The 20,265-nt window shown below is 43.0% G+C and overlaps 1 protein-coding gene across 1 annotated transcript in view; it reads left to right on the top strand.

The window, feature by feature from the left end:
* The window catches only part of pacrg (PARK2 co-regulated), a 132,552-nt gene that overhangs the window by 53,535 nt on the left and 58,752 nt on the right, over positions 1–20,265 (top strand). The window contains exons 3-4 of the mRNA XM_020648000.3: positions 7,325–7,496; positions 14,819–14,968. Of these exons, the coding sequence (XP_020503656.2) occupies positions 7,325–7,496; positions 14,819–14,968 (322 nt within the window). The remainder of the gene's footprint in view (positions 1–7,324; positions 7,497–14,818; positions 14,969–20,265) is intronic.

Raw genomic sequence — 20,265 nt, 5'->3', positions numbered from 1 at the left:
AAAGTTAAATTGCTGGCCTAATTGTAACAGAGTCTAAACTGCACAGAATGGAGCTGGTCATTGGGAGGCTAACCAGAAGACATAGCTGGGCCCCTGAAAGGCAGAGTGAACTGGCCCAATGCAGATGCCATTTAATCATATCAGTGCATGCGTAATGGATCAGTATATCTCTAAATAGATGAATGAACGGCACCTTCAACTCAATCTTTCAAAGACTGAGCTCCTTGTCATCCCAGTCAGTCCCTCTATGCAACCACAGATCAATATCCAGCTTGGAACAACCAAACTCATGCCCCACAAAGTCTTCCCGGAACCTGGGTGTCATGATTGATGACCAGCTAACTTTTAAGGTTCAAGTAGCCTCGATTTCCTGGTCATGTCGATTTTCCTTGTACAACATCAGGAAGATCAGACCTTACCTGTCAGAACACGCTACACAGCTCCTGGTACAGGCTCTTGTGATATCACGCATCGACTATTGCAACTCTCCACTGGCAGGTCTTCCTACATGCACTATCTAACCCCTGCAAATGATACAAAATGCAGCAGCACGACTGGTCTTCAACCTTCCTAAAAGAGCACATGTCACTCCGCGGTTCATCTCCTTACTCTGGCTCCCAGTTACTGCTCGCATCAAATTTAAAACTCTGCTGCTCGCTTACAAAACAGCGACAAAACCGGCTCCTCCTTACTTTAACTCTCTCATCCTGGTCTACACTCCATCCCGCCCACTACGCTCTGCCAATGAAAGGCATCTGATCCAACCTTCACAACAGGGTCCTAAATCTTCTCTAACAGGGTCTAACTCTTCTCCTCTGTCGCCCCCCGGTGGTGGAATGAACTTCCAAACTTCATTGGATCTTCAGAGTCCCTCTGCACCTTTAAGAAAAAGCTAAAGACCCAGCTCTTTCATGAATACCTGCTAACTTAATGATGATGGTCTCCACATTATTGATGATGATGATGATGGTTGTGACGATGGTTTTTGTTTGATAACGACGACTTATAAGATGGTTTCTATACTGATTAGAGCTCTCAAGAACTGCCCTCAATGTTGTGCTTTGCCTCTGGTCACTTCCTGTCAGCACCTGTGTGTCCAATCAGACTCAAAGCTGATCGTTTGCTCTTACTGACATTGTTCCCTTTTTTCTAGATCCTTGCTTGTGTTGCACTTACTCTCTGATGTACGTCGCTTTGGATAAAAGCGTCTGCTAAGTGAATTGTAGAATTGTAGAATTAGTATAAATTGCGCTATAGCCTCCTCGCTAACATCCACATCCATGGCCTGGATCTGATCACCTTTTGCAGCAGATTGAAAAATGTTTGTTAACAGGTTACTGTTGCCTTGGGGTCAAATGCCCTTGCCTCTTTTATTTCCTCCCATCTTCATTTTTGCCCAGGTCCTGGTATGGGTTAACACAGTCCGACATTACTGGTCTAACCTTTAAGGTCAATGGACCCGCCTATGACGTTTACATCCCAAACACAAAGGTTAACCATTTTCAGAAAGTGAAGGGAGGGGGTTGTTCCATTTTCAAACAGGCAACTATAAAGAAAATGGTGTTATTGTTGCTTATTTATGGATGGATTATATTTTTGCTAAACGTCATGGGCCCCTCATGCAGCTTAGCACCAGAATGCTTTCCCCCCTTTTCCTCCCTTATAGGCAGCCTTGATCATGAGGCTGGCTTTCACAACCGACTTTATGATGAGGCAAACAGTTCAGATAAGAGATTAATAAATAGGATCGACTGAGTTTATGTCTTGTTCATTGTGATAAAAGCTGCTACTCATTGAAGTAATTAATTGATGCTTCCTTTACCTTCACCCCCATCAGTAGGAAAATGTATTCAAACGTCTCAGTTCAGAATTTTCTCCACTATAATTAATCATTTCAATAGATTGTCAGATCATAATATGGCATACATCTTCAATCACAGCATGTTCTGTATTTCACACCAGAGATCCCAGGAAGCCAGAGTGAGTGTCGAAAAACAACAAACATGGCTGTCAGACAGAGAGTGGTGTCAAAATTTCTCCCAACAAAAACAAAATGACAATGTAGCAGCAACTCCTCATAATTCTTTTCTCTACCTTACAGATGGGGCTTTAGAAACTGACACGGTTTCTCAGAGTGACAACATGACTGCTTTAACCATGAAATCAGCATCACACTGGTGACTGATGGGAATGTTGTTGTGGTATGTTATTATATATGTTATTTTAAGCGTGTGTCGGTTCATGCCTCCCTCCTGAATCCCCCCCCTCCCGCCCGTAACACAGCCTTTCAATGCATATCGCTTTCCTGAGTGTGAATATCTCTTAGATGTATTCCACGCTGTCGACACACCGTCGCATGTGACTCCTGATTTTTGTTTTGTCTTTCCTGCTACATTTTCAGCAGAACTAATGGATCTTTGGCTGTAGTGACTGTGTACTGAATGACTCATATTGTGTGAGTGGCAGCAGTAGGAAGCATGTTCTCCCCTTAAAGCTGAAATAATTGACAGCAGCTCATCTGCCAGCTCATCTAAATACAGAAACCTTTACTTGTACTAACGTAACGCTGAATCCAGGTCAAGTGATTATGGCATCATTGATTAAAATAGCATCACTGTCAAACAAATGGCATTTCGCCTGTTTCATCTGAGACATGCTTTAAGAAAAGCTAAAGCAGTGTACTTTAAAAACCAAGTTAAACCAAAGTTAGAGCTACGTCAGATCAATGACATGACAGATTTGGGGATGATATGGAATTTGAGGAAGAAGTATAGTTTGGAGACAAATTACTTAAGGGAGGGCCAGAAGGATTAAGACCTATACTCAAACTTGCTGTAAGACAAGGGGATGGAAGATGATGGATCAATTAATAAAACCCACACAAACTTCCATTTAGAAAAATAAGATAAAAAGTTTGAAGATCCCAGGTGAAAACACACACCTCAAAAATCCATCATCTCTCTGCTAGCCACTACAAGCTATGAGCTAACAGCCTAGTGAGGTCTGAATGATGGTGGGGTTTAAATAACACATTTGATAAAGCCCATAATTTCTGTGGGCTTTTACACTGTATCTTAAACAGCTGCACAGCGTTCTCTACATGAGTGACTCACACAAACCTGGTGAACTCACCCAATAGTTCATCCCATCTGAGCACACTCAGGCTATATAAAGTTGCATGTAAGCTATCACGCACACACATACTTCTACCTTCACATGTAGGGATGGGAAATATGGGAAAAATAAAACACATCACAATGTTCTTCTTTTAATGGCAGCATCACAATCACAGTTCAATTCAAATATTTTTTTAAAGTTAAATTCTAATGCTGCACAGGCTTTCCTCCTCTGAGCTGCTCAGTAGATGTGGAAGTAGGAAGAGGGTCGTTGTAGTCTCAGAAATAATAAAAATCCACAGTTTGCATTATTCAGTCTGTGAGTGATTGCCATGGTTGTTCTTCTTTCTGCTTTTTGGCAGATTTGCAAATTAATTATGTGCATACTGCCACCTGCTTTATCAGAATGTATACATACACAAGTGTCCTCGAGCATGAAAATCTTGCCTAATGTGAAAATACCATTACCATGTTTTATTTTGTTTTAAGGCGAGAGGTGGGGAATAAAAAAATCAAAGCCACTACCTACAGTTTGCTATGATAGGTCTATCTGTGTGTCTGTAGGGAAGGCATTAAAAGGACTAGCAAATACTGAGATTTTGATGAGGAAACCCCTTTGGATGCGTCCTTGAATAAGCATAGAACTGTATCGGCTAGAATGTGTGCTGTTGCTAGATTCTACAATCTCTCTACATAAAGTCATTCTAATCCGTCACAATCTAATGTCATCCTATCTCACACTTTAAATATGTGTACTTACACACACTGCACAGACAGTCATGTCCAGCTATTGTGTATTTAAAGAGGCATCCTGCTGTTTTCCTTCCTCTGTGTCCCCTGTGCCTGTCAGGGGCCTCTAAAACTGTTGTTTAATGAGCCCAGGCTCTCCTCAGGCTCCATCCCAGTCTGCTCTGCTTCTGTGTGTCTGCTGTTGCAGTGCTGACCAGAGGAGACATGCAGGTCTGTGTCCCAGGGCTAATTGCTGCTACTTGGCTGATAGTCTTTCTGTGCTCCGCTCTCATTGACTCCCCGGACTCCAGGGGGATTCCCGTAGGCACCCAAAGACAAACAAACCTGGGCGGACAATCGATAACGGATGCAAGACTTACCGCTCAGCACAGCCGCTGATTAAGATTCCCTGGGAATGTGTGCGTGCGCGTATGTGATAGTGAGTGTGTGTAAAGGTGTTTGCTGATCGTCCCCACTCTGTCAGTGCTAACTGGAATCTTCAGCCTGTCCCTAAGTGCTTGTTTATGTGTTTTTGATTAAGAGCATGGCAGAGTTCAGAGGCATCCTCTCAAAACCAACACACTAATGCTCCCAGGTAATTCTTCCTACAACAATTTAAAGCAACAATATGTAACTTTTCCACGTCCAAATAGCAGTTTCAAAGGTCGAGATGTGCGGCTTTACGGCACTAGTTAACACACCAGCCTTCGGTTTTAAAAGAAGCCGGTTAGCCCATCTGTTTGATACAACGGTCGAGGCTAAGAGACAGAAAGGAGGGGGAAGTATGAAGCTTAGAAGAGAAAAAGAGAGAGTGAACGAGCAAGAAGCCGAACATAAAGCAACAATCTGACGGAGGAGAGTACATCTTTGCAGATATTATTCATAACACATAGCAACGTAACTTTCAGCTGTACCGTTATGGGTGTCATTGTTTTCTCATGTTTAGCAGCTTTACCCAGTGAAGAAAGTCATCTAACTCGAGATATGTTTCAGGTTTGCATTCAAATAAACAGAGAAATCCATTTAACGAGTTGTCTCTCTACTTATCAATCTTCAAGTTAGCTTTGTAAGTTTGGGACTTTACAAACTTCTCAATTATCAAAATATATTACCCTCTCCAATGTAGCCATTTAGCCACAAATCATAGATACAGTACCATGACAACACCAAACCAAATTCCCTCATATTCTTACTTTAAAAGTGAGGTCTGGTACTTTACTGACGGAGTAAAATGTGTCTGTTCTATTATCAGTATCCTCAGGCGTAGCTTTCCTTTGTTTTGTACAATATGTATTATATTAGTGATAATTATTGTCACATCATTGGAAAACATACTAATCAAACACGGGTATAAAATAAATAAAAAATGTCATATTAAGACATGCTTTCCAATACATATAATGACATGAGAAAAAAGGTAACACAACACACACATTAACAGAAGTACTCACAATGTCCTACAGTATAGCATACCACAACATTTGGCCGTAAAATCAAAGTCGTTTTTAAGGTTCTCTTCTCTTATTTTTAATTCTCTTATCTCAGCAAAACCTTGAGTTTCTGTGGACGTTTTAATTATTTTTAGTCAGTCACAACAGTATTATATAAACCCTGTACCTTGAAATATTTACATGACAGCAAGCGTACACTGTTGATTTCAATGTCTATTCCAGTCATGTCTTTCTGTACAGTACAGTGCCACTGTATCTCATATTGTTTTTGTGACCAAATTAAAAAGGAGTGTCTGACATCTCGTGTTTGTGTATGCCGTTAACTGATTTCGGTTCGCAAGTGCGCCTTGTCTTCTCCCCCCGCTCTCCCTCATCCATTTGCCTCTCCTCCTCGTGTCTCTCAGGGCTCATATTTGCTTTTGTTCTCGTCTCTAGCCCGACTGACTCACAATGATGATCTTGACCAAGCACAGGAAAAAGGTCAAGGTTGGCCCGCAAATTGCCTCAAAGCAATCAGCCTTCTCTCTCTGCGCTAACAGTGTGAGCGCTCTGTCGCCATCTCTCCATCTTTTTTCCCTTTCCTCCTCTGTCTCTGTGTTTACCTTGGGGGGGTGGATGTGTGTGTCAGGCAGGATTGGCAGCAGGAGGGGTCTGCCCTGCTTTGAAGTCCCGGCTCTGACCGGCGGCTGAGCGAGGGCCGGGGACTTGAAAGCGGGGAGCGTCAGTCACTGGGTGACATTTCAGCACAGACCAGCGTGACCTAGTAGGGGGCATTTGTGTGTGTGTGTGTGTGTGTGTGTGTGTGTGTGTGTGTGTGTGTGTGTGTGTGTGTGTGTGTGTGTGTGTGTGTGTGTGTGTGTGTGTGTGTGTGTGTGTGTGTGTGTGTGTGTGTGTGTGTGTGTGTGTGTGTTTATAATAGTATGTATATATGTGTGTGTGTTTGGACAATGAGTGAGTGTCTCCTTGTGGCTTCAGCTGTCCTCAAGGACTGCCGGCTGCTGGAGGCTGTTTGCCTCTGCACCAAAGGGATTACCTTCCATTACATGAAGAACAGAATCACCCATTCAACCTCTAACCCCTCGCTCAACAATAGTGCCATTGGGATGTAGTGCTACAGCTGATACCCGTGTTATAAATACACACTCGGTAACTAGATCTGGTGCACACAGATATTGCATGAGCTGTGGCTATATGTAACATTTTTTATAGGATTTTCAGAACACACAAAGGCTCAAGGACAGCCTCCTTTGGGTCAGCTGTTGGTTCCAGCCCAGTGTTTTCTTGAGTGGCATTACTCTGATGGCTTCACACACATGAAAGGCTTCACTTTGAACGTGTCACCCAGTACCCACACACTCAGCTCAAACGACATCAAAGCCTGCCCCGTGGCCCAGAGCTGGACAAACGTCTTCATCCACCGGCCTGATTGCGTGTTTGTTAGTGCGCCTTTCTGTCTGTCCTGTAAATGGTGTAAACAGGTGTTAACATGTCAGCCCCACAAGATGCCACATGCCGCTGTTTCATGATCTCCTGAACAGCTGTCCCCTGCCATTGTGTGTGGGTGTGAGTGTGAGCAAATGTGTGTTTTGTATTAGTTTGCCATGAGGGATATAAATGGCTGCAAGACGAGCCTTAGCCCCTACATATTGTGCAAAGCCAAGGACAAACAATGACAAAGGGCAGAGAAATAAAAGGGAGCTTTATGGCATTTACTGATTTCCTTGAGATTTTCCATCCACCTTCAATCTCATTGTTTGTGTGTCTGTGTGTTCTTGCTTTGTATGTCATCATGCTGCAGGTATAGGTGTGAATCTCTGTGAGCTTGAAGGTGATTTAGTACAAGATCATATTCCTTTAACCCTATGAGTGCATCGACAGCCGTGTGGCTAAATGTACGCCCTTGAGCAAAAGAAAGGAGACAGAAGCGTGCCCCCCCCCCCCCCCTCTCTCTCTTTATGTGTTGGTCTCTATGGATTAAAGAAGCAGCTAATAACGCCTATAATGTCAAATGTACATATCTGTCCTCAGGAGGAGATTGAGAGACTGGACTACCACCACATCCTGCCTCTGTTCTTCGATGGCTTATGCGAGACCGTTCATCCGTATGAGTTCTTTGCCCGGCAGGGGGTCCATGACCTGCTCGAGCACGGAGGCCCCAAGATCCAGCCTGTGATTCCCCAGCTCATCATCCCCATCAAGAGTGAGTGTGGGAGGGTGTCCACTCTCAGGGGTAGCACATCACATGTAACATAGCTACTATCCAGATTGACCCTGTGAGTGTGTGTGTAGATTAGATTTTTCATTCATTCTGATCCCCTTGACATTCATGGGATCCTCTAACCTCTAAAGAAATATCCTCCAAATTATATTATAAAATGTTTTCACAATCTTTTATAAATGCTCAGATCATAGTTGGATTGTTATGAAGTGATGTAGACAGGCTTATTGAAGATATGTCTTCAGATGAATTACTGTAGATAAATAATCACAGCAATTTTCTGTGGTTGGAGCAGGTATTCAATTAATTCAGTCCAACCTACAGTCTTATTCACTGGCATTAGCTTGACACATTTCCCATAAGAAAATATAGTTATTTCTGCACGAGTGATTGACAGCCATGTAATCTTCCTAGTTAAGAGTGAAGCGGCAGCCCAGATACATAGATTTTTTGACTCATCACTATTTCATTATTTACGATTCTGATGACAGCATCATTACATATTGATTGCTGTTTACTGATCCAAGACAAATCCAAAGTCTACATTTTCAAAGATCTCCACATTTTCTCATAGCATTATTAGCTTCGGCCTAAATTAAGCTGATAAACCAGAAGCTAATAGCACACACATGTGGGCACAAATAAAACAAATGTCTAGTGTAGCTGTTTTTTAATTCAATGTCAGATAAGTAATCAGGAGAATCATTAACAATGACTCAAAATTGACCTAAAAATTGATGAAATGGTCAAACCAAAATGGATGATGTTAAATGAAAAAACATCAGAATAAGAATATACAATGTAATAACACATTTATGAATGTTTGAACATTGACTCACTTCAACCACTCTCTGCGTTTATGCCATGCCACCAAAATAGAGACACAAACTTTTCCTGGAATAGACTCACCTGTCTTAAACGCCATAACAGATTCTAACATTACCATACAACCAGCCCTGTGACAAGTCCTAATTTGGTTTTGCAGTCACACTGTTCCTATTATTACTTTAACCCTCAGGGCAAAGCGTCCTTGTTTTTTGCATTCACCGGAAGAAGTCGGTTCTAAAAGCATGCCTGCTAATCTGCCATGTGCGATGTGGTGACATGCTACATTTAACTGTGTCATAGCGTCGGGGCCATCCCCCTACCTTTGCAGCCTGACACGTTTAAATACGAACACACTCACAAGTTGGCAGATGGAGGTGGATGGAAAGGTTGTGTCCCAGGGTGGAGTGGTTGATGACTTCAGAAATAGACATCAGGATGTACAGTGATGGGGACAGGAAAGGTTTCTTGTTTGACTAACACAAAGAGGATGAAGGAACAGGGAAGTTTGAGGAATGAGAGCAGAGTATTGCTTTTGTTTTATTACACCCCCCCACCACACACACACACACACACACACACACACACACACACACACACACACACACACACACACACACACAGACACACACAGACACACACAGACACACTGTCTTTTGTTTGGCGCCGCTGCCAAGTGGAGTGTCAGTTTCAAAGTGGGAGCCTTTAAGTGGCGCTCTGTGAGCCTAGGATAGTGTTCATGTCATGGACAGTTGGCTGGGTGTGTGTGTGTGTGTGTGTGTGTGTGTGTGTGTGTGTGTGTGTGTGTGTGTGTGTGTGTGTGTGTGTGTGTGTGTGTATGTGAAGTGTGTTCTGTGTTTATGTGTAGCTGTTGGACGTCTGTGGAGGCAGAAGGGCGTAACAGCCAACAATAGGCAGCACTGTTGGGGACCCTGAGACGCTGTGACAAACTGACCCTGGCACAGAGACTGCTACACGCACACACTAAACACCACACTGAGCACAAAGTCTTACACATCTTACACTGTCATATTCTAGATCTGTATTTAATAAGCTTGTTTTTTCATAGTGAACAAACATAGTGTTTATTTCTGTAAAGTAAAATACACTGAATTAATTGTTTTGTTCATTTTGATGACATACTTAATACGATATGTTGTTCACAGTTGCATGATTGAATCTTTTATAAAGACGGTTCAAATATTTCTAGGTCCATTAGGGCTGCACTAATAACAGCAAATTTAATGAATTTTGCAATATGAGCATCTGCAATAAAGCCGTTGGAAACGACTGCCTCAGTTAGAATGAATACGACAATTATTTAAGTGAATGTGCCACGCTTTCTTTCCCGGCATGCTTTCATTTCGCTTATCAGATGGAGCATTCCCTCAGATGAATTACTAATAACGGGAACTCGTTTGGATTCAGGAGGGTAATGTTGCAAACACTGTTATTGTCTCAAATGTGCAAAAACAACATAAACATAGGAGGTGTGTGTGTTAGATAAAAAAATGCACACGTGTTTATTTGTTGCACGTCATATAATATATATAAAATGTGTTTAAAGATTTATTTTGGGGGTTTTTATGCCTTTATTTTAAAGATAGGACCGGGGAGAGAGAGAGAGAGAGAGAGAGAGAGAGAGAGAGAGAGAGAGAGAGAGAGAGAGAGAGAGAGAGAGAGAGAGAGAGAGAGAGTGGGGAATGACATGGAGACACAGGTTGGATCCGAACCTTGTACCACCCGCTCTGGAGGACTTAAGCCTCTGTACATGGGGCGCACGTACATAACATTATGCTACTGGCGCCCCCACCATCATTATATTGAACAGTGTATAACATTTGCAGATTGTTTTCTCATGTCCTACTATCCCAGTGTCTGTTTAAATATTTGATGTGGACTCCCTTTATCACAAGGCCTTCACTTTACATATGAGTTGATACACAGAGTGACCAGGGCCACTTGCTAACTTAGACAGTAGTTTATAAATTCAAACCCCTCAGCACTTTTTGTCATTTGCTCGTGGGAGGCCAGAGCAAAGGTGACGGTTATGCTCCTCATGAAAAAAAAACACTCTTTGCACTGATAATGGAATTTTAAATGGCCTGCTCCTTATTAACTTTCTTGGTTTATTAAAAATCAGGTCTGTTTCTCCATCCACAAGGCAAAGCCGCCAGTCCGTGTCTCTGTTGCAGATTAATTACTTTTCCATGGAGCAGGGAAGAAGAAGGGATGGTGGGAAGAGGAAGAAAGTAAAAAGCCGTCTGCAGTCTAAAATGGCAAGATATATATTTTTCTCCTCTGACGTTAATACATCTTCAATGTGGCTGGCGGGCTCTTATCTGCAGAGCGACTGAGTCACGTCAGACCCTGGTGAATTTTGATGATGACTGCAGGTCACCCAATGAGAATACACAATGAAGAAGGCTCCGGCTGACATTTTACTCGAAGGGCCCTGTCCTCAGTGACTTGAAGACGGAACTTTTTCCTAGTTTACACCCTGTGCCTTTCATCCCACGCTGGAAAAACTATCTCTTATGAAGATGGAAAAAAAGAGAACAAACAAGAAAGTATGGATATGGGTATAGTATCCAATGTGTGTTAGGTTTATATCAAAGCTGTTTCCTGCTTGGGGGGCAATGCTAGCCTAGTGGTTGTTGTGTGCGCCCCATGTACGGAGGTTGTTGTCCTCGAGGCGGGTTACCTGGGTTTGAGTCCAGCCTGTGACTCCTTTCCCGCTTGTCGTTCCCCACTCTCTGGGTTTCTGGCTCTGTCCACTGTCCTGTCTCTAAGGTGAGGGCATGAAAAGCCCAAAAAATAAACCTTTAAAAAATAATTGTTTTCTTTCCCCAAATTAAGTATTTTAGAAGAATTCCCTTTGACACAATCAAACGCTGAAGGTGAAGAAAATAGTCAAATTATTTAATACAAGAGATTAATAAATCTGTAAGCCAAGGCATAAAAAAAGAGTCTTATTCAGCTAAAGTGTGTGATGGTGACTTAAGATAAAAGGGTAAAATGTGACTGAGGTGCTGTGGTTCTGGTTTCTCTGGCCTGCTTAAATAGGGAGGAGGATTCAGAGTCATGCTTCCATTGAGCCACAGCTGATTGGCATAACATTTGTTCAGCTCTGAATCAAAATGAGACTTTCATTATAAGAAGATCCTCAGTTACGCCTCGGCACGGGAACATCTCCTTCTGATCTGAACGGTATATTTATACAATTCACAGCCAAACTCTCCAATGTGCCTCCCGAGCTGCGACATTTCACAGGAAACAGAATACAAGGTCACCATTGTTTTACACTCGCACTGAATATGAAACGAGGACTATCACGAATAGATAATTACTTTATTCAGATTTGTCCCAACACAGGTTTTATACCAGCATTAATACATCAGACCCTTCTCTTGCTCGCTTTTTTTTTTTTCCTTTTCTCTAGTTTTTTTTTTTCTTTAGGAAGTGTCGATGAATAATTGAACAGTCCCGTGGTCCAAATGTCACAGCAGGGAAAATTGTTTGTGGTGGCTGGTAATTAGAATTTCATTGTTTGTTATGTAGGTTTGAAATTCCTGTCATTCCACATTCCACCTCATCTCAGTGATGGCAGAAATCTCTGCGCTCATCTTTCTGGGGACACACTAAAGCAGAGATGGAGAGATGGCATCGAGCACAATACTCTCGCTCATTCAGCATCATCTCCACTGCTTCTTCTGTGTAGGCCTCACACACAAACAATTACACTCACACAAACACACTCTGTCACTGAGAGAGACAAAGCCAGTTCTTGGCAAATTTGTCTCCCACTCAAATGCATACAAAACAACCTTGGACCTTGTACAACTGGTCATTTTCTCACATGCATGAATACACACTATTGTGTGAATGCACTGTAGTGAGAGTGTAAAATATTGTATTATTTTACCCATCAGCCTCTTGTTGTTCGTATGACTGCTCTCCATTGTATGACTCCATTCTTATTTTGTTGCTGCCATGTTTAGCGCTGTCAGTGCTTGTAACTGAGGCTGACATTTTCTCTCATTGCTTTTAATGTGTTTTTGTGCGCCTTGGAGAGTGTATGTGTGTGTTGGTTCAACCTGCACGATTGTGTGTGTATCCCTGAGTGACTGTTATGTGTGAGTGTATGTGTGTGCTTGTGACAGCTTTGTATTTGCATATGAGCTGTTTTAACACAGGCACTGGATGATGCATTATTCTTGTCTCTGAGTGCTCTGAGCGTCATGCTCAATATTTTAGGCTTTTTTTGTGTGCCATATTTCCATTTTACACAGTCTTCTCTGTTGAATTCATCATGGTGCTAGTGATGGGGATTGTGAGGATGTCATTGAAATTCTTCCTCTTACCAGCACTTATCTCTCTCCTACTTACCCTTATTTTCAAGCTGAGCTCTGCTTCTAGACCAACAGCGTGAGGGGCGTGGCTTTTGAGGGAGCACAGAGGTGAGGGGGTGGGTGCAGACGGAGCACTGAGGGAATGCTACTTTCAAAATAATGCTAGTTTTTTGAAAGTTACCAACCCTGGCCTTTAAGTGGATGATGTAATAAGCCACCTGTTGTACATGGAGGCTGTGGTGATTCTAGATTCTGTTAGGGCCCTGGGTAAAGATTCACAGGAGGGGGCCTCCAATCAGCATTCATCACCATTATGTCAGAAATAATCTGACACCAACAAAAAATACTTTATCATTGTCAAAATTCACATTAGTATTATTTTCAAAATAAAAACATTAAGAAGAATAAACCCTTCATTTTCCTTCGCTGACTTTTATTGACAAACGTCGATTTTCACAGCTATAATGCATGCAACGCTTGGAAGAGCAAATGGAGTGAAGGCTGTCACCTTAGCGAGGTTTCATACTATCATTGCAAACTTTGCAACTTTGCACATTTTGAGACACTGCTGTGGTTTAAACTTTGTCAGATCAGGGGGGGCGGCTGGGGGGCTACTGGCCTGGGGCCCCAAGCAGTTCCCTGCCTTGCCTCTTGACAAGCAGCGCCCCTGAATGGAGGACTGGGATTATGGAGCTATTATTGGTGCAGATGCATTTATAGATCAACAAATGCCAACACACATCTGTACACAGATCCACAACGAACAGATCCACAAATATGTTGAGCAATTAGTTGACACTATACATCATCATCTTTGACTGAAAAGTCTGAGTGTTTTTCCTCCAAGAGCTGAAAATACACAGTAGTCATTTGTGGAATAGGTGTACAGATCTTTAGACGCATTTGTGGATCGTTTTATGCATTTGCAGATCATTTTGCGACACTAATGTGACACAGTAGTTGAAAACTGTGTTTTTATGATTTTTAGTTTTTGCTAAGTTTGTAACGTTCTCACTCAGCTGCTTGTTAGAGAAAGGTTATTGTTTTTGCTGCAACAAGTGTTGTTGTTTGTCAGTGTTTAGATTCTCATTTTTTTGTTCTAACTTTTCTGCACCATTTTCATGTTATTCCTTTTTGTCTTATTCCTTCTGTGTCCCTCATCTGCTAAACATTTTGCCCCCTCTCCTTCAACTTCTCATGCTCAGCATCTCTGCTAACTCTGTTTCCTTTCGGGATGTTTTTTTATTTTTATCTTCAGCCTTTTCATTTTTGTTGTTGTGGGTGCTCACTGGCAGAATAGGCATTGTGATGCTATTACCATCCTCCCTAAGTGAAAGTAGGCGTCGGATAACAGTTTAAGGTATCTTAAGGAAATAGCTCAAATCTGTTTTCCTAGCATGGCTTATGCTGTTTTAAATTGACTGCGTGCACAAAGGGAATTACCAGTGCTCATGCAGAAGCTCACAGAGTTAAAAAAAAAGAAGCTAAAAGAGCTCAAATAAAACAAGCTCAAAGAACTAGAACAATATGTCAGTCTTAGTTGCTAATCACAGTTATTTTCTCACCCTTTGCCCTCTGCCTGTCACATCTCTTTATGTCTCTTTCCGACATTTTGTTCTTTTATATTCCCCCTTTTCCTTCCTTCTCTCTCTGAATTTGTCTTTCTTGATCTCTCTAGCCCTCCATCTCTCCCGTCATCATTCCCTTTTGTTCTCTCCATCAGTGGGAAATGGAGTTAAGTGCAGCTGTAGGCCAAATAGCCCAGTGATTGGCTCTCACTTACTCCTGCCTCCCCAGTGCATTTGAAATCACTGATTGCAGGAAAAACAGGTCTGAATCAAAGCATGGCTATAAAAGAAACACTTTGGAGGGAAAGGTATTGTGTGGAGGTGAAGATGTATGTGAATTTCTGCTGTATGAGTCCACTTATTACACTCTTATGTACCATATAGTTGTTGTTATCAGAATCACTCATCTACTGTACAACCACCTGCCTAAACAAACAACCTCTAGTCTCTAGTTGGATGGTTTTAAAGTCTTAAATAAACTGTCCTTGAAGCGCCTTTCTTACTTGACTTCTAGACTTTGCTCTCTGTCCTGACCTTTGCCCTCTGTCCTTCCCCTCAGACGCCCTGAACACGAGGAACCGTCAGGTGATCTGCACCACGCTGAAAGTCCTGCAGCATCTGGTGGTGTCTGGAGACATGGTGGGAGAAACTCTGGTGCAGTTCTACAGACAGATCCTCCCCATATTCAACATCTTCAAGAACGTGAACAGTGAGTCCTGGCTGGACTAAATGTGTTAATTCATAGACAGATGGTGTGTCGGTGTGTGACATGCCGCTGTGCTTTTTCAGAGCAGGCATTGTGTGAGCAACTGAGAATGTCCCTTTGTGTTATCAAACAGTCTTTGTGCTAGTTCTGCTAATGCATCAAACTGAGCACAGCACTACTTTACGGTAGGTATTCATAAGAAGTATGTACACTGTGTTAAAACTGCGATGATTCCAAAGAGCTGCTGTGTTCTGGAAAGTCCTTTGACGATGGAAAGGGTTTTTTTTGAGTCGTCAAAACAGAAAGCATCCTGTCTTCTACCTATTCTGTACTCCATAGAGCTGCTGAATGAGTCCTCTACCTGAATCCCTTTTCTCCTTTTCCTCCCACCACTTAAACATCGGCTTGACAGAGAAGCTCCATATTGTCCTTTCTGCTGTCAGTCAAGGCTGCATTGTGCGCAGCTGCTGAGGAGACTCCGTCCTTGCTCTCCCTGAAAAGCCTCTACCTGGGTGACACCAGGACCTGGGGAGATTGGCATCAGATCGGCAGGGCTCTTTGTGTGGCGGTGTCAAAGCACTTAGCGTGGTGTGACATGATGTGGGCCCATTGAAGGCTTAGAGGCAAAAGCAATCCCAAACACAGCCTCCCCACACAGTCGGTAGGATGTGGAGAGTGACATTGTGAATCAATCATTTAAACACAGGCGTTAACAGGACAAAACACAAGGCTTTAGCCTCTTAATCAATATCCAATTTGAATCTCTTGTCTCTTTAATTCGCTTACATTATCTGTTACTATTTTGCTGAGGTCTAAAAAAAAAAAAGGAAGGAGAGAGCTGAAAAAGAGATAGCGGGCAAAGACAAAGGATGGCGAGGAAAAGCCTGCCTTATTAGCACATGGCCGTATGCAAATCTCCTCTGAAAATTAGCTGTCAAATCAATTCCCTAAACCGTTTTGAAGCGTGAGTTCTTTCGCCGCGGCGCAGGCTGAGCAGTTGGCCGTTGAACCCCACCAGGAATAGTTTTATCTCTGCGTGGTGGTTACAGCGCCAGTGTGTACCTGCCTGCTCGCTTGTCGGTCCTCCTCTGGCGAGCGTCCATTAAACCCGCGCCAACCCCCTCACCTGGCAGATATTTCCTGCTATTGACCTCTCCCAGAGAAAACCCGTCTGGGCCAGAAAGAGGTCCACACCGCTGCCAAAGCACAGGCGCTCTGCTCTGCTAAACAAGGACAGTACTTCCTGCTCAGCACTTTATAACCATTTTTGTAGAGTTTCCCTCTCTCTTTCAAAAGTTCGGCTGGAGTTGAGCTTTAACTGAATTAAAGTGTAGCATCATTAAGCGACTTAAACACAGGCAGATAATATTTCCCAGTGTTATTATTTTCTTTTCCATTTCCCATCTGGAGCTTTGGTGTTAGATAAGCTGTCAATCCAAGTCCTGCACCACCCACTCCCTGCTAACACATAAAGATACTACTTCAAATAGCGAGAAGAAACGCTTCTCTTCTGGGGACTAAACACTATGTGAACCAGAACTCTTGTGTTCTCTCTCTCTAATACGCAAATATTTCAGGGTTGTTGTTCCCTCTTGCTCTTTTCTCTTGCTCTCTCTCTCTCTACTCTGTTTTATGTCCCTCGTTTGTATCAATATCAAAGCTCTTATTGAAGTCCATCTATTACCTAATATCTCTTACATTCACCTCCAGCTCCGTCCCACGCTCTGTCGGCTGTCTCAACCCAAGCCAGCGTGCAGCCTCTAGCAGACAGGCACGATCATTGTGTTTAATACAGCAGGAGACACAGAGGACTGCCTCGTAGTGTGTGGTAACGTCTCCCCTTGGCTCTCCCACACTGTAACTCACAGAGCTCGCATGGCATCCCTCTTATCTCCTGAGTCACAAGCAGGCCACTGTCCAGCATGTTGCCAAGTGTGTGTCTGCATTTGTGTACATCTGTCATGAATAGATCTTGTTGTGTCCCATAGGCAGCTGTTGATGAAGGCCCCAGTTTTTCCATCTCTATCTGTCTTTATTTTTTTCTCAGCCTCTGGCACATAATGCTCCACTAGACTGCTACTACACGCTCACAAACAAGCACATTCACAACATCCACATAATCACACGTTGTCCCAGCTGAGGCTACACACCCTGACTCTGTCTCCCCCCGTTGCTGGAGCTGTGAATCAATAGACTGACAGCCAGGGATTCGGGGGCTACACCGAGATATCACCAACATCTCATCATGGGACAGATCCCCCTAGGCTGTGTTCACACACTCCGGCTGTGTCGTTCCCCGTTCTCAGACAGGGTTGTGACCTGTTAAATTGGTCTGTATACTGGCCTTATCTGAGCCATCCATCTTTTTTTTGTCCAGGGTCAGGACTTGAACTTAACAGCCATCTCCAAAATGGACCCTCTGGTGTTCTTTTCACTCAGACAGCGCCCTGGACCTCTGACCAGGAGAATCTGTCACGACCCACATGCTCGTTTTTCTTCTTCTTCTTCTTTTTTTTTTTTTTACAAGATCCCGGCTTCTGAGGAAGGAATGGATCTGTTGTTCAATGTCTTGAAATGAAAAAAAAAAAACTGCCTGTTTAACTCCAGGCAGCCGGATGACATTCTCGGCACTGCCACAGTAATGCGTCATTTTGAAGTGCACAATAATGAGCAATCACATAGTATCACCGTCCTTGATATACCCCTTTGTCTCCTGAATCAGCTCTCTCAGCTTTTGTTTGCTTTGTGCCTTTTGCGAATCAGCTGTGTTTGTGTGTGTGTGTTTTTATGTATATGTGTGTGTGTATATGTGTGTGTGTGTGTGTGTGTGTGTGTGAGAGAGAGAGAGAATGTTGTGTTTGGTGTAGGAATTCCTCCAATGCGATTTGCATGGCTCTCTTGTTTGCTTGCTGTGATGAATCTCATCCCTAATGAAATGCAACAACGTTCCTTATGAAGGAGAGATGTGCTCCCTCATCCAGCAAATTCCTCTTGTGAGCTCCAAGGAAGGGAACTCATCATCTGTACGTCATCAGAGCAGGAGAGAACAAGGGTTTTAGTGAGTTTTTACAAGACAGCTGAGTAAAAGACACACAGAGAAGGTCTTTTGGTACAGATAGGGTGCCAAAGTCTAACATTAGGAAAAGGCCTGACATAAATGACTCACATGATGTATATATTTTTTCACTTCTATTAGACAAACACTTAAACACACTAAAAACGTTCTCAACATTTGTTATGGCTTGTCATCTACCTTACTATACTCCTCCATCATCCTGGTTATCTCTTAGCTTTTGTTAGCTTTCAAAATACGGTCAACATCTTTCATACTCCTTTCATTCACCGTCTGTAGATGCAGCTTTCGCATGTTTGGCACCAGCTTTTCTAAATATTATTCAGCATCTTTCAGACATTACTTAAAGTGTATACAACTACTTTTTAAATCATGCAGCATTCACAGTTTAATACAAGCTTCTCCGCTGCATTTCCAATATCTTTCATACGCAAATTATTAGTGACCAAAAGAATAAGAACGCGGATACAAGCGGCCAAAATTAGTTTTCTCCAGAGGGTGGCCGGACTCAGCCTTAGAGATAGGTTAAGGAGCTCAGACATTCGGGGGGGGGGGGGCTCGGAGTAGAGCCGCTACTCCTTCGCATCGAAAGGAGCCAGTTGATGTGGTTCAGGCACCTGATGAGGATGCCTCCTGGACTGCTCCCTTTGGAGTTTTTCCGGATAGGCCCAACTGGGAGGAGACCCCGAGGTGGACCCAGAGTTTACTGGAGAGGCCTGGGAACGCCTTTGAATCCCCCAGGAGGAGCTGGAAAAAGTTACTGGGCAGAGGGAAGTCTAGGTTGATTTACTCTGCTAGCTGCTACCACGACCCTACCTCGGATAAGCTGAAGAAAATGGATGGATGAATGGATGGACGCAAATTAGTCACCTTTTTCAGACACAGCATTAGCAGTTTGCATTAGCATTAAACATCCTCTGAAAAGCATCCAATGAGAGCAGCTCGTGAAGTTAAAGCTCTTTTTGTTACTTGTCCAACTGAAGCAGCAAACTTAAACGCCTTTTTCCCGCCGTTCAGTTCTGACTTTTGGAAACAGACTGCAGAAAAAGGTCCTGAGGTTGAAGATTACAAGTCCCTGTACTCTTCTGACTCATGTAGGTCAGAGGGTACGCAGGAAGTAGACCTTAAATAGACTTGTAGATAAGAATATGCCATGGTTTAAGTGTGTACGGTGAAAGAAGTCCATCCAACACAAGCATTCAGCAAACAGTGATGAATGAAGGGATTTAAAATGAGTCATTCAGATGTGGCATTCAATTTACCAGCGCATGGATACATGACTATTAGATTAGTAATCAGTACCTATTAAGAAAAGCTGGACACAGCTCACAAATAAACTAATCAGTACCGAATCATGTTTTTGTTCCATTAACTCCCCTCACTATTTTTATCGTAATAAAGCAGCAACAGCCACAGGCTACAGAGGGAAATGCTTGTCCTGACATCTTCAGTACATCTATGGCTGTTGTTCCTTGTGTCTGCATGAAGCTGAGTCTTGCCTCGAGAGCCTTTCTGTTTTTTTGTTTTTTTTGTCGTTGTTGCTGAATTTGTACCATTATTGTTGTTGATGATTGTGATCCTGATGATTTTCTCCGCTTATCTGTGAGGTGTAGGTCCTTAAACTCCGATTCATCACTGACAAACACTCTCTCTCTCACACACACTTATACACACTCATTCGTACACCACATTGCTCACACACACACTGCAGTGATCTGGTTCATTTGGCCTCTTTTATCATCCTGCTAGGAATGTGGCCAGCTATGATAAGGTCTCACCCACGTGCATTCCTGAGCTTACTCACGCGCACACACACACACACACACACACACACACACACACACACACACACACACACACGCAGAGGTTGTGATAGTGGCTCTCTGTCTTGTGTGCCTGGGCGGCTTGTGAGGTTTTTGTGTTGGTGACAGATGCAGTGTCGTGGCTGGCCACTCTGTCTTCCCTCTGTGGGCCCTGCTTTATCTGTGTATCACATGATAAACACATAAATACACACACGCTCACACACACACTCTCAGCTCATGTTGGATGTCTTCATGAATACAGTGGATCAGGTTTAACACATGCTGATTGTTGGAATGGAAGAAAACATGAAGAGTTGGCTGACCTCATAACCCCTTTGGCTCCCTGATCGAGGTAAAAGAGAGAGGATACTCCATCAACTGTACCTGTCACTGTCATGTATGAAATGACACACACACACACA

Source organism: Labrus bergylta, chromosome 18 (genome assembly GCF_963930695.1).
Source record: "Labrus bergylta chromosome 18, fLabBer1.1, whole genome shotgun sequence".
Taxonomy (NCBI): Eukaryota; Metazoa; Chordata; class Actinopteri; order Labriformes; family Labridae; genus Labrus; species Labrus bergylta.
This window is presented reverse-complemented; position numbering and strand designations above follow the sequence as displayed.